Here is a 13,288-nt window from a genome sequence, read left to right as displayed (position 1 = left end):
TAAAAACCAGAAAGGTTTCTGTCCTGAATAAGAAGAAGCAAGGATGTTGGAAGAAGTATCCCTGCTTCTTTTCCTCACTGCCAGCGAAGCAGCATATGTGCTCAGAAGAATCCCACTTCTCTTGCTTCTTTCCCACCTGCCAGCTCATATAATTAGAGACACCCACCCACAACCCAAACAGGGCAGGGTGACTATATTTTAGCAGGCTTATCAATATATATTCAAATGCAACATGAATACTTCATGATTCTGTAATAGGTTTTGAATTCATTAATTATGCAGTGGAAAGCGTACTTTTAAATCCCAGTTTGGAAAGTAAGCTATTAAAAACACGCTCCTTATCTAAACATTCGGATCCTTAAAGTGACATAGTTAAGATCTCTCAAAAGAAAGAGATACGCACCAGCAAGCTGACCGTGCAGCCAATCTTTTTGCCATCCACTTCACCCATTTTCATGCAGTCCCTGGAGGGGTTAAAAAAATATTGTTTTAAAAAACAGAGCAAATCATGCACAGAAGAATTAATTATGCATGTTAGATAAAATGATGTATCCCAAATAAATTCTGTTATTAACTGCCTCAAATACACTATTTGATTCAAGAATATATGTCAGCTAGTACTCTCACTATGAAGCCTAATGCAAGATAAGATCTCTGAGGACCAAAGCATAGTTCAGGGCAAATTGACCTTAAACTGTAAATGCAATATCTGCAAAAACCCCTTGTCCATTTCTGTCTTGATTATCTGCCCTTCATCTGTTGTATAGATCAGGAGTGGGACACTTTTTTTTCCTATCAAGGGCCAATAACCCACAGAGAACAAACAATTGCAGGTATGTGGATTAATGCGAGCCAAAGCTCTAGTGTGTTCAGCCCCAGAATCAGCAGGTATTGCTCCAAAATTGTTTTTCGATGCCAGATTTGAGCTCTAAAACACGTGAAGCAATAAAATTCAGAGTGCCTCTGAGAGCCTCCCACTACAACCAGATGAGACGGTAATCTAAATGTGAAAAGTAAATGAGTTCAGTTATTGGCAGAATAGAGTCATTCCCTATCTGAGTCCAATGCCTCTGGCCAGCCCGGAGATTCAGGCTTCGAGCCTGAGCTGCTCCACAATCAGTGTGAGGAGATGACAAAGTGACCCAGGGCAGTGTTTGTACTCCCAGCACTTCAGGCTGCTCCTCCACAGTCAATGAATAGAGCAAAGGAATTAAAAGGATGGAGTTCTGGCAGAACTGGATGAAACAGGGGAATGCCAATTGGTTGCTGTGGAGCAGAGGTGGGGAACCTCAAGTTTGGGGCTTAAATGTAGCTCTCCATGCCTCTCCTGGGATCTTTTCCAAGACACACGCTTCCCTAGCCACAATCCATCTCCACAGGACATGCGTGGTGCTGTGGTCTAAACCACTGAGCCTTTTGGGCTTGCCGACTGGAAGGTTGGTGGTTCGAATCCCCGCGGTGGAGTGAGCTCCCATTGCTCTGTCCCAGCTCCTGCCAACCTAGCAGTTTGAAAGCACACAGTGCAAGTAGATAAACAGGCACCGTTGTGTTGGGAAGGTAAACAGCGTTTCCGTGCGCTCTGGTTTCCGTCGCGGTGTCCCATTGGGCCAGAAACGGTTTAGTCATGCTGGACACATGACCCAGAAAGCTGTCCGTGGACAAACGCCAGCTCCCTTGGCCTGAAAGCAAGATGAGCGCCACAACGCCATAGTCGCCTTTGACTGGACTTAACCATCCAAGGGTCCTTTACCTTTAACACAGGCCATAACCCTTAATGACCATGAATCACACTTTTCATGAATGCTTTGGCTGGCTGGAATGTGTCCTGGAACTCTGACCATGTTTCTTGCATTCCAGGGTAAAATACAATGGGTGTTGTTGTTGCAACAATAGAAGAGACAATAGAAGAGTGCACCATCGGGGTCAAACCATTGAAGAGTTTCAGCACCTGCTGTGGTTGTAGAGTCCAATATAGTAGAGAAATGTTTCATTGCAGCCGGGGGAAGACAAAGGCGTCTGGTTTCTCTGTTACAGATACACTACTGTGTTTCTTCTCTCTGCGCTCCTCGCAGCAATCATTTCTCCTCTGATCACTCCTGTGGATGCATGAATGACGGTCTCCAGGCACTGTGATAATCTGCAAGGGATTCCCACACTGTGGGGCTAACGTTGCCAGCCTTCATGTCATGTCTGCAGACATCTTTATAACACAGAGTTGGTCTGCCAATGGGTTTGGTGCCTGAAGCCAGCTCCCTGTAAAGCACAACCTTGGGGATCCTGCCATCATACACTTTCATACATGACCAAGCCAGTGTAGATGTCGCTGAGGCAGAAGTGTAAACATGCTGAGAATGTGGGCTTTGAAGAGCACATCTTTGTTTGAGGCACTGTCCTGCTATGTGATCCCCAAAATCTTGCTGACACTGAACATATGGAAGGCAATGAGGTATTGCTCCTGCCCAGTGTAAGTTCCATAAAGCAGTGTGCTCAACACACAAGCCCGGTAAACCTTCATCTTGGTATTGGTCTTTAGCACGACATTATCTCAGCCATTGCTGTAGCTGCCTTGCCAATCCGCTTGTCTAACCTACTGTACAAAAGTATATTCGACATTTGTTGCTCCACATATTTTTTGCCTCTGACTCTGGCCACCACTGGCACATGTCATCTGTAAGGTTGCTGAAACAAGAATTCATCCATTGGGCTGAGAAAGATTCCCCACCCATGCCTTACAACAGGGTTTTCCAAACATGGGTTTCCAGCTGCTTTTGGACTGCAATTCCCATCATCCCTGAACACTAGTCCTGCTAGCTAAGGATGATGGGAGTTGTAGTCCATAAACATCTGGATATCCATGTTTGGGAAACCCAGCCCCAGAAGGATACACTGCAGCTTCCATCCTAAATCATCTCTCTTTTTGTCCAAGCTAGTGGAGCTATGATACTAAACAATGGGTCCATGGGCAAGAGTTTGTTCTACCCCTGTCAACTGGAAGACCTAAGTGGTAAGAACAGATCCTCTCCTCCTCTGTAAAGCATCATATACATGCACTAGCTTTGCTTGTTTGTTTAATAATAATATAAATCCCACCATATATACCCAAGCATCTGTCTGAATCTACACTGTAAATCTTTAATAACCTGGCTATCTTGTGAAATTGAAAGCAAGGACAACAAATATGTTTCAGATCGTCCTCTTTCAAGGATATGGAGTGAGCTGTTCTGTGGGAGGGAGGGAAGAAGTTTGGAGAAAAGGGGAAACTCAATGTTTCTCCTTTTGTGCATTATTTAATGAAAATCAATAAAAAATATTGTTATAAAAATGCAAAACCAAAAAAAGGGGGGGAGGATATGGAGTGAGACTTCCCACAGTCTAGAATTAGAAAGGAGACTGGAATTTCAAGATGATCCTGTGTTTAGGTTCTGGCAATGAAAATTTCATGCATGGCCTCATCTAAAAACACACGCAGCCCAGCCCTAAGCATGTTGGCATGGAAGTAAGTCCCACTGAGCTGAACAATGCTCGCTCACAAGTGAATGTTATAGGTAGGAAGAATGCAGCCAATCTTTCTGTGCCCAGTCCCCGCAGTAGAAAGGAGTTATGGTGCAGGGTAGCGATTTGATTCTTGCCTTTGCCATATACCCTCAAGGGGGCCTTAGGCAAGCCTGATTCCTGCTCACCCCATCCCTCAATCTGCAACAAGGATGTGATGCACAGGGCCACTGCAAAGATTACAACTATATAAAGAACAAATGCACAGCCAGAGATCTTTTGCATTTCTTTGAGAGCAGGCCTTGCAAAGCAAGGTGAGCTGCAATATGCTATTCACCACTCACCCAATGCCTGGAACTGCTATCGAACTAAACAGACCACCTGCAAGACTGGTACCACCAAAGGAAAAGCTGGACAGATGTGGACTCTTCCTTTCTTTGGATTCAAGTGATCCGTGGCTTACATGAAAAATTTAGACTAGCGCTACCTGCCTCCTACATCTTTCGTCTGCTCTGTCTAGTTGCCATCGTGTTTTCAGGCCACAGATGGCCTCTCTCTATGCCAAATGTGCAGAACCTAAGACAATTCGTCCTCAATTCTTGGCTGTGTCTGTTGCCACAGCTCCTACAGATGTCAAAAATGAGGAGGGGGTTGCAATGCATCCCGTACAGGATCCATCAGAAGATGCGCAGTAAGACCCAACCTGACACTGGCAATATGCCTGATGTAATACCATCAGACCTAGTGCACAGCTGAGGTGCACATTAGTGCAACATGAGACTGATTTGCACTAGCATAAGAGTCATCCTTAGAGCTGATCTACATATGCAGAACCGCAGCGTTCTACTAATATTTGTTAGTATGTTCTGTGATTTATTTATTTTTTGCGGGGAGAACGTTTTACATAGAAACCTATTGTGTCAGGAAGGTGGTGAGAACTCTTCTTCCTGGCACATAAGCTTTCGACAGGCAAGGATAATTTTGTGGGGGTGGGATGGGGTGGGGGAGTCAATCAAAAATGTGGCTCACCCCCTTGTACCCTACATTGAATTATGAACTCCTGAAAACTTGGTATCTGATGCTGTGTGTGTGCTTTCATATTCTAGCTAATGATGATTTTCTCGAAGGAATGCTGGCACCAGACTTTCAGACCATGGCATATTTTTTGCTATAAATCATGCAGCAATTGCTCACCTGTAGTCCAGCAGTCTCTCCATAAGACGGGTTACAGTGGCGATTAATGAAACGCCACTTTCTCTCCATGTTTCGCGTTCAATTTTCTTCAGCAAGCTGGAAGGAATGAACCCAGGGCAAAATATCAGCATTTATTTTTACCGGTCTCCATAACAACCAATTTATACTCAAAGGTACCCAAAAATGCCTTAGCAGTATCTGCTCATTCACAGATTTTATTATTATTATTATTTCCTTCAAACTAAGCACAATTGCAAATATTCTCTTACCTGGGATAAGGACCAAAGAGTGGAATTCTACTCCAGGAAGCATTGACAAGGCAAATTGAATTTTTTTTAGGTTAGCCAACTTCAAGACAACACACACAGAGAGAGAAAGCATCCTATTTTCCAAATATATCTAGACATCTCACAACCTTTACACACAGAAGATTCTGGATTTATTGCATGCTCACCCCTTTGTGCTATTCATTAGACCTGTATTTCAACATCAAGAAAGGAAACTGAAGATTTTGTTACCTAGAAGAGAGCATTTCCCATCTCACTGCTTCCCTTTCGATGAGATTTCAAATCTTCTCAATGTAGGATTTTTTCCCCCTCCGTACTTTAGTCGACAGTAGTTCTGCACCCACACAATTTACTGCATTGTAACTGCCACAGGAAAAGCCTTTTCCTGAGGAGAATTTTTTTTTCTTTTTTAACCCAAACACTTTCCTTTCGCTTGGTGTTATTTGTGCATTTCAATCTCATTCATTTAACTGTTAAATAATTGGTAGCTTCTTGGTGGCAAATCTTAGCCAAATGCACCAGGTCAGTTAGAATTGAAAGGTTCTGAGCCCAGCAGTAATATGAAAATACAGAAATAGAACCACTGACAATAATACCAATGAGCAACGGCTAGCATTTGCTTAGTTTCTAAAAATGAGAGGGGCTGGGGGTTGTTCCGGAAGTCCTTTCCCCAAATCTAGAAGCATGCGAGCCTCAGAAGGGCACATGACATATGCTCACAGAGACTTTGTCCTTCGGGATTGCCTCTCACATTCCAAGGCTGAGCCCTAGAATCCTAGGGCTGCCCAAAGGTGATTCTACAAGCGCTCAAGACCCCATCACAACCATGCCTTTTGTAGAAGTGTCTTGGGAGAAGCTTTGAAATGTTTCTATGATGATAACACAGGTATCCTCCAGGGACGAGTCCCCCTCCCACAAATCATAAACAAGGATTCTGGGTTTTTTAAGGTGTTTTGAGCATTTGTAGACCTCTCCCTCCCTCTCCTGTGTGCGCGCTCTCTCTCTCTTTGTGAAAAACTAGTTGCTCCCCCATTCCAGTTCCCCTGCCTTTGATTCAATCCCGAGGATCTGTATAGTTACTCTGGTATGTATTTTGTAAAAGTGGGGATGTTGGACACATTGGGGAAGGTGAGACAGTCCATTGTCATGCTCGTGTTAGAAAGGGAAACAGACATGGGGATGTTTAAGCCATTCCAAAGAAACAGCACTGAAGTACCCGTTTATGTTACTTAGGTCAAAGCACTACAACCAACACCAGAAACTTATGGAAAGGAGAACCAAACATACCTAAGAGCTATTCACACAACCATCTGAGAACACAGTGAAGGCATTCACCAGCATATGGAAAGCCAGTTGTATATACCAAGTGTAGAATTTGACTTCCACCACCCGTTGAAAAATGCTAATTCTCTGGCAATGACTGGCTGAACCATGGGTTTGGAGCTACCATGTGCAAACTTTTCAAACACGCTCCCCACAACTGCCACATACCCAAGGGCTTTTAATTAACCCTTGGATAACCCAAAGCTATGTTGGGCTACCCTTTGCGCTTAATGACTCTACAATGTCAGCAATTGGCAGTTTGGACCAGTCTAGCATTCCTCAAAAGTCTGGTCCCAAGACCCACAATGAGTAATTATTTCACAGATTTATAAACTGCATAATGGTCTGAGACCATTGAAGTGGTGTACAATATAAAAGCAGGATAAAACACCAAGCCCTATTTCCCCTCAAGGAAAGCCTTCTTGAATAATAATAAAAATAATAATAAATGGCCATTATACAGTATATGGAAATAATTTGGTCTGGACGTTGATACCTCTTTGGCTTATTCTTTGTAGCTTCATAACCTTGATTCTCTCTGTTACTCTTATTTTTATTTTGTTTTTACTGTTGTGACTGAATGCTAAAACTAATAAATACATTATTGAAGAGAAATATATACAATAGGCACCTAAATACCATGTTGTTAGGTGCCTGTCTAATTTCAGCTGGGAATTCATTCCAGAGGGCTGGAGCTACAACGCTAAAGGCCCAATTGATAGTGCAAACTAAGCACTCCTCCATTGGAGGAGAAAATATACTGGACAGAAATATACAGGGTAAAGTTCTCCTTTAGGCAGAATTCAGAATAGTATGCTAAGGAGATGTATGAGGTATTTGACTGCTGAGCTGTGAGTTTATCCTTCCACTTCCTGCAGCTAACAGAAAGATAAGCATAGAATTGTATTCCTGGGATGGGAGAAAAAAAGTTTATGTTCCTTCACATTTTGTATGAGACACACACTAGCCAGTTGCCAACAACGACAACAACAACTTATTATTTATACCCCTCCCATCTGGCTGGGTTTCGCCAGCCACTCTGGGTGGCTCCCAACAGAATATTAAAAACACGATAAAACATCAAACATTAAAAACTTCCCTAAGCAGGGCTTCCTTCAGATTTCTTCTAAAAGTCAAATACAGTAGTTGTTTATTTCCTTGACATCTGATGGGAGGGCATTCCACAGGGTGGGTGCCACTACCAAGAAGGCCCTCTGCCTGGTTCCCTGTAACCTCAGTGAGGGAACCACCAGAAGGCCCTTGGAGCTGGACCTCAGTGTCTGTGTCCGGGCTGAACGATGGGGGTGGAGATGCTCCTTCAGGTATACTGGGCCGAGGCCGTTTACGGCTTTAAAGGTCAGCACCAACACTTTGAATTGTGCTCAGAAACATACTGGGAGCCAATGAAGGTCTTTCAGAACCAGTGTTATATGGTCTCGGTGGCCGCCCCCAGTCACCAGTCTAGCTGCCGCATTCTGGATTACTTGTAGTTTCCAGGTCACCTTCAAAGGTAGCCCCATGTAGAACGCATTGCAGTAGTCGAAAACTGTACTTGAACTGTACTTGACCCGGATAGCCCTTCAAATAGAGGACATTCCTCTGGCAGCTTTACAGATAGAGAACTATTCCCTGTAAAGTAGGACATATGGCCAACCTAATTGTCAAACTTGCACATCCTATGCGACAGCTCTAACTATACTGCCCTGACATGTCTGCACTGAGGGAAGGGAAACATTGTTCATGTTGTTGCAGTCCAAATTATTTTTAGGTCACACTTCAGCTTGCTTACACATAGCTCTTGATCCCATAATCAAGCATAGCTGTCAACTTTTCTCTTTTCTTGTGAGGAATCCTATTCAGAATAAGGGAATTTCCCTTAAAAAAAGGAAAACGTTGACAGCTATATAATCAAGTGATGGCCAGTTCCACTCCTGTATGCCATATAGTCAACTCCATAGCATTTGAGGGAGATGCGCATGTCCTGGAAAGCTGAAGCCAATGCCAGCTTCCTGCCATACATCCCTGTGGGTTTAGAGGTATATGTTTCCCCTTCAGACAGAACAGGGTTCGCCTGGAGGCTTCCAGGAAACACATCCGCACAAAGCCTGAAATAGCCCTTGAGTCACTGGTGGAGGAAGAGGTGTGTGGGAGGAGCACACCGCCCCCAGCAGCGCAATCCCGGTGGGGTGCCATCTTGGCTGTTCTCCCACCTGCGTTGGGCGCCATGCCCCTGCAGGCGGTATGTCCCACCCCCAGGGCGCACGCCACGCCCCCGGGATGCACGCCAGCCACGCCCCCACCGGTGGGGTGCCAGAGCATGAAGTTCCGCCACTGCTTTGAGTGTCATAAATTAGGGTACCGAAAGATTGGGCTTCATCTATTTTAAGGTATTCAGGAAAACGAACTGGATTCCTGCAGAAGTGCTGAGGGGATTAGGAAATTGTGCCGAAGGAAAATGTTCTCTCGCCTGGAGGTTTCTCCCCTGCCAAATATCAAAGACTTGCTGAAGGTGAGGAAACATCTCAAAATGAGAGCGGCTATAATCCCTCAGAAGTGATATGGATTAGCCAATTTAAATACAGGCTTACTTTCAGTTTATATTTTTTGCATCCAGTATATCATGTGGGTAGGTCCTGCCTCCCTCCCTCCCACCCACCAGGAATTCGTGCAAACCCTTTGCATCGCAGACCTTTCAAAGATAATGCACAAAGCAAACATTCCTGAGAAGAGAGCCTCTCAAAAACAAGCCTCCGCTTCCTCGGGCAATATCTCGAAAGGAAGTAAGAAGAAGGGTATTCCAGCTAAGCTGGTGTTCTCTCCTGCACACCGCGAAGCAGAAACTCTTCTGCATGCTTTACTGTAATCTTTTATTCCATCTTCCTTTGATCCTTCTCCAGAGGCCTGTTTGCTTTCCAAACACCCAGAATGGTGCTTCTTTAACCTGCAGCTAGATTGCCAGCATTCAGCAACAATCCTTGCTTGACACCGGTATAGAGTTATGTAAAAAAATTAAAAGCAAGAGTGGTTCCTTGTTCCTGTATTGTAGTGGTTGGATGGCCATCTGTTATGGATGCTTTAGCTGAGATTCCTGCATTGAAGGGGGTTGGACTAGATGACCCTTAGGGTCCCTTCCAACTCTAAGATTATACAATTCTACGATTGAGGCAACTGAAACCGTGTCAGCTGTAGTGGGTGCATAATAATAATAATAATAGGAAATGTGCTTGCTTATGGGCTGTTTGTGGGGTATCCTTGCTAAATCTGAACAAGCAACAATGGCTGCTGTCGCTGAATGCCATGTTGGCTGTGAGTAAGACCTCCCTCATCCATGATTTGATTACGAATCACTCTGTAACCCTGAGGCCTGGGTGGTGGAACAGGGTGGAGTTGGTCTCACCCAGCTGTGCCCATGGCACTTGGGTACAGTGGTACCTCGGGTTACAGACGCTTCAGGTTACAGAAACTTCAGGTTACAGACTCCGCTAACCCAGAAATAGTACCTCGGGTTAGGAACTTTACCTCAGGATGAGAACAGAAATCGTGCAGCAGTGGCATGGCAGCAGCAGGAAGCACCATTAGCTAAAGTGGTACCTCAGGTTAAGAACAGTTTCAGGTTAAGAACAGACCTCCGGAACAAATTAAGTACTTAACCTGAGGTACCACTGTACAACATTAAAATTCTAAAGATGTAAAATAAGTCAAAACAATTAATCAATTCAAATCTAAAGCAACCAATGTCATCCTCCTCACCCTCAATGAAATGTGATGCAGACAGAATTTCTTATACCAGATGTAATGATCTGAACAACAGTGTTAAGCTGATGTACAGAATGGAGATTTTAGAATGTATTCATGCTTTTAAGAAGTTCTGTAGGACCTCTTTCTTTTTCTTCTTCTTTTTGCACATATCTATTAGAGCAAATTGAATGTTTGAAGTTTCTGGCAGATGACTGAAAGCAAGCTAATTCAATACAATAAATAATCCCTGTACAATGCAGCGTTTTTAAGGATAATGCAACAGGTACACTTATTCAAGTCCCAGGTCCTGCATTTCTACTGAGATGATTTATCAGGTATGCAGTGGCGCGGCAGCAGCAGGAAGCACCATTAGATAACGTGGTACCTCAGGTTAAGAACAGTTTCAAGTTAAGAACGGACCTCCAGAACAAATTAAGTTCTTAATCCGAGGTACCACTGTACTAAGGGCATAATTGAGAGTTGGGGAGGGTAAATTGCTGTGGACTATGCAGACTCACTCTCTCTCTTTCTCCAAGCTCTCTGTCCAGGATTTTTTTTTTGGGGGGGGTGGCTTGAGTGTGAGTTCCTGGCACTGGGCAATTGGGACAGATTAGAGACTCTGCTGGTTTGCCGCTTGCCTTGATGACCTTTGAAAGATAATGTACAAAGCAAATGTTCCTGACAAAAGAGCCTCTGAAGGTGAGGAAACATCTCAAAATGAGAGCTGCTATAATCTCTCAGAAGTGATATGGTTTAGCCAACATTTCTCTATAACTAGGTCTTTGGCTGATTAACATTCTATGTGTTTGTGATAGGTGGGTTCATGATAGGTGGGTTAATGGTTTGTTTGTTTGTTTGTTTGTTTGTTTGTTTGTTTGATTGTTTGTTTGTTTGATTGATTGATTGATTGACTAACTGATTGATTATGTATTTGGTGTTCTCATTTTGTATTTCTATGATTTGCGTAGTCCACCCTGTGATTTGCGGATGAAGAGCAGTATACAAATTTAATTAATAATGAAAACCACAACGCCACTTTGTAATTATGCTGTTACTAAGATCTAAAGTTCCATTTTTCTGCAAGACTCTGGGCCACATGGAAAAGCCTCACCTCAAGCAACAACAACGCTGTGTGCAGGATGGAGAGGTGTCACAAAGGTCCTGTGAAACCATTGATAATAGAAAAATTCTCTATGAAATTTGCTATGCTTGAGATTGTCACAAGAGCGCCTGGACTAAAATTGTCTATCAGAAACTTCACTCTTGTGGTTTATCACCACAACAGCTAAGCTTGAGATGTTGCAAGTATAATGAAGTACTTCTTCAACCAGAGACAATTTTCATTTAATGTAAATCAGACATTGCACCATAGTGTTGAAGATTGGTATCTATGCATACAAAAAGTGCCGTGTAAAGACTATACCACAGGAATGCCTAATGAAATGTGAGCAACACACATACTGATTTAAAATTAACGAAATTGCAACAAAATTTCCGGAGTGATTCTCTAATTAAAAAAAAAGTATCACAACATCATCTAATCTCCATTTTGTCAGAATTTATATCTCTGTCTTTTTCTTCATATAAAAAGGAAGTGCACCCAAACACCATGGTAACTGGAATGTATCTAGTCAGCTATTTAGTTCAGGAAGTTTATCCGTAAAGATTCTTTAGGGTGTTCTGTTTAATGCAGGTGGTGCTGTGGTCTAAACCACAATGCCTAGGGCTTGCCGATCAGAAGGTCAGCAGTTCGAATCCCCACAATGGAGTGAGCTCCTGTTGCTCGGTCCCAGCTCCTGCCAACCTAGCAGTTCGAAAGCACGTCAAGGTGCAAGTAGATAAATAGGTACCACTCCGGTGGGAAGGTAAACAGCATTTCCGTGTGCTGCTCTGGTTCGCCAGAAGTGGCTTAGTCATGCTGGCCACGTGACCCAGAAAAACTGTCTGCAGATAAACGTCGGCTCCCTCAGCCAGTAAAGTGAGATGAGCACTACAACCCCAGAGTCGTCCACAACAGGACCTAACAGTCAGGGGTCCCTTTACCTTACAAACGTTGGAAGCCTCTCTTGAGAGCAGGTATTTTTCTTCTATTTTGCACACCAATTTATTATGACATTTGAACTTGGTGTCATGTGCCACTTGCTTTTCTGCTTTTAATAAGTGAAAAGTTATCTATATGCAATGTCTACATTTTGGTGAGGAAAGAGTTTATATAAATCTTAACCAGTCAGTTTTCAAGGTTGTACAAATTTCTACAGAGCTTGGCTTTTCACGCTTGATATGTGAAAATAAATGTGCAATACTCAAAAAATAAATGGAAATAAATAACAAATGTTTCAATCATTAAAAGGTTTCTGGTGGGAATAAGTTAACTGTTAAAGTCTATGCTTCAAAAGAGCCGTGTTCTTCTAACTTTTTTTTTTTAAAAAAAAACACACACCCAAAACCTTAGGGCATTATTGCTTTGAAATTTCCATGATTTCATGATAAAGTGAAGAAGGACAGGATAACTGGAGAGTCAGAGCCATAAACCATTCTCTCCTCCATTTTTAGTACACCTCTTAGTTCCAAGTCAGCCATATCTGTGACTTTTCAGAGCTCCCCAGTTGAAACCAGCTAGAAGACTGATAGCTACAATTTGGCAGGATATTTCATTATAACAGAGTTTTAAGTAGCACTGGTCTCCAAACAATTTTATTTTTAAAAAAATGAAGGTGAGGTGGGTGATTTGTTTCTGAAATCAATAATACCTGAATGTTTTAAACAGCATTGTCCTAGGGATTTATTTATTTTAATGCTTTATGATTTGTTCCATAATTCAAGAACTGCAGGGCAAGTTCAGTTAAAAATAAAAACGCATTATCATAATAAAGTCTACCTGTGCCCTATTTACAAGGGGGGTCACTAGAAGCTTTTAAAATCTGTTGCTCCAAGCTTTAAAAAGTGAAAACCAGTCAAAGATTACCCTAGAGCTTTGTGAAGCTTTAACTACAGTGTACATGCTTCTAGTATTACCTCAGCTTACAGCCCAATTCATGTATAATGACTTGGAAGCAAATCCCTAAGAGTGGTGTCTACTCTGAGTAAAACTTAGTTGAATACCACTCACTGCATTCAATAATAATAAATTTTTATTTATGGGACTTCCCCTTTCAAACAAGTGGGACCGAAGCTTTAATTTCAAGCACTGGTTCCCAATGGAACACGATGGAAATATTTTGTTTAAATAATGGGTGAACGAAATGATTTTGAAC

General features: G+C 42.7%; 1 protein-coding gene across 5 annotated transcripts in view; it reads right to left on the bottom strand.

The window, feature by feature from the left end:
* Positions 1-13,288, bottom strand: part of DOCK4 (dedicator of cytokinesis 4) — a 246,183-nt gene that overhangs the window by 41,574 nt on the left and 191,321 nt on the right. For 3 of the 5 annotated variants that reach the window (XM_081928903.1, XM_081928904.1, XM_081928906.1), the window contains exons 33-35: positions 4,956-4,982; positions 4,687-4,782; positions 404-464 (exon numbers count right to left, since the gene is read on the bottom strand). In XM_081928903.1, coding sequence (XP_081785029.1) covers positions 404-464; positions 4,687-4,782; positions 4,956-4,982 — 184 coding nt within the window. The remainder of the gene's footprint in view (positions 1-403; positions 465-4,686; positions 4,783-4,955; positions 4,983-13,288) is intronic. The other 2 variants (XM_081928905.1, XM_081928907.1) reach the window with 1 other exon arrangement.

Source organism: Podarcis melisellensis, assembly GCF_964234715.1.
Source record: "Podarcis melisellensis genome assembly, chromosome: 10".
Classification (NCBI taxonomy): Eukaryota; Metazoa; Chordata; class Lepidosauria; order Squamata; family Lacertidae; genus Podarcis; species Podarcis melisellensis.
The sequence above is the reverse complement of the archived record's forward strand: the minus strand, read 5'-3'. Positions and strand labels throughout refer to the sequence as shown.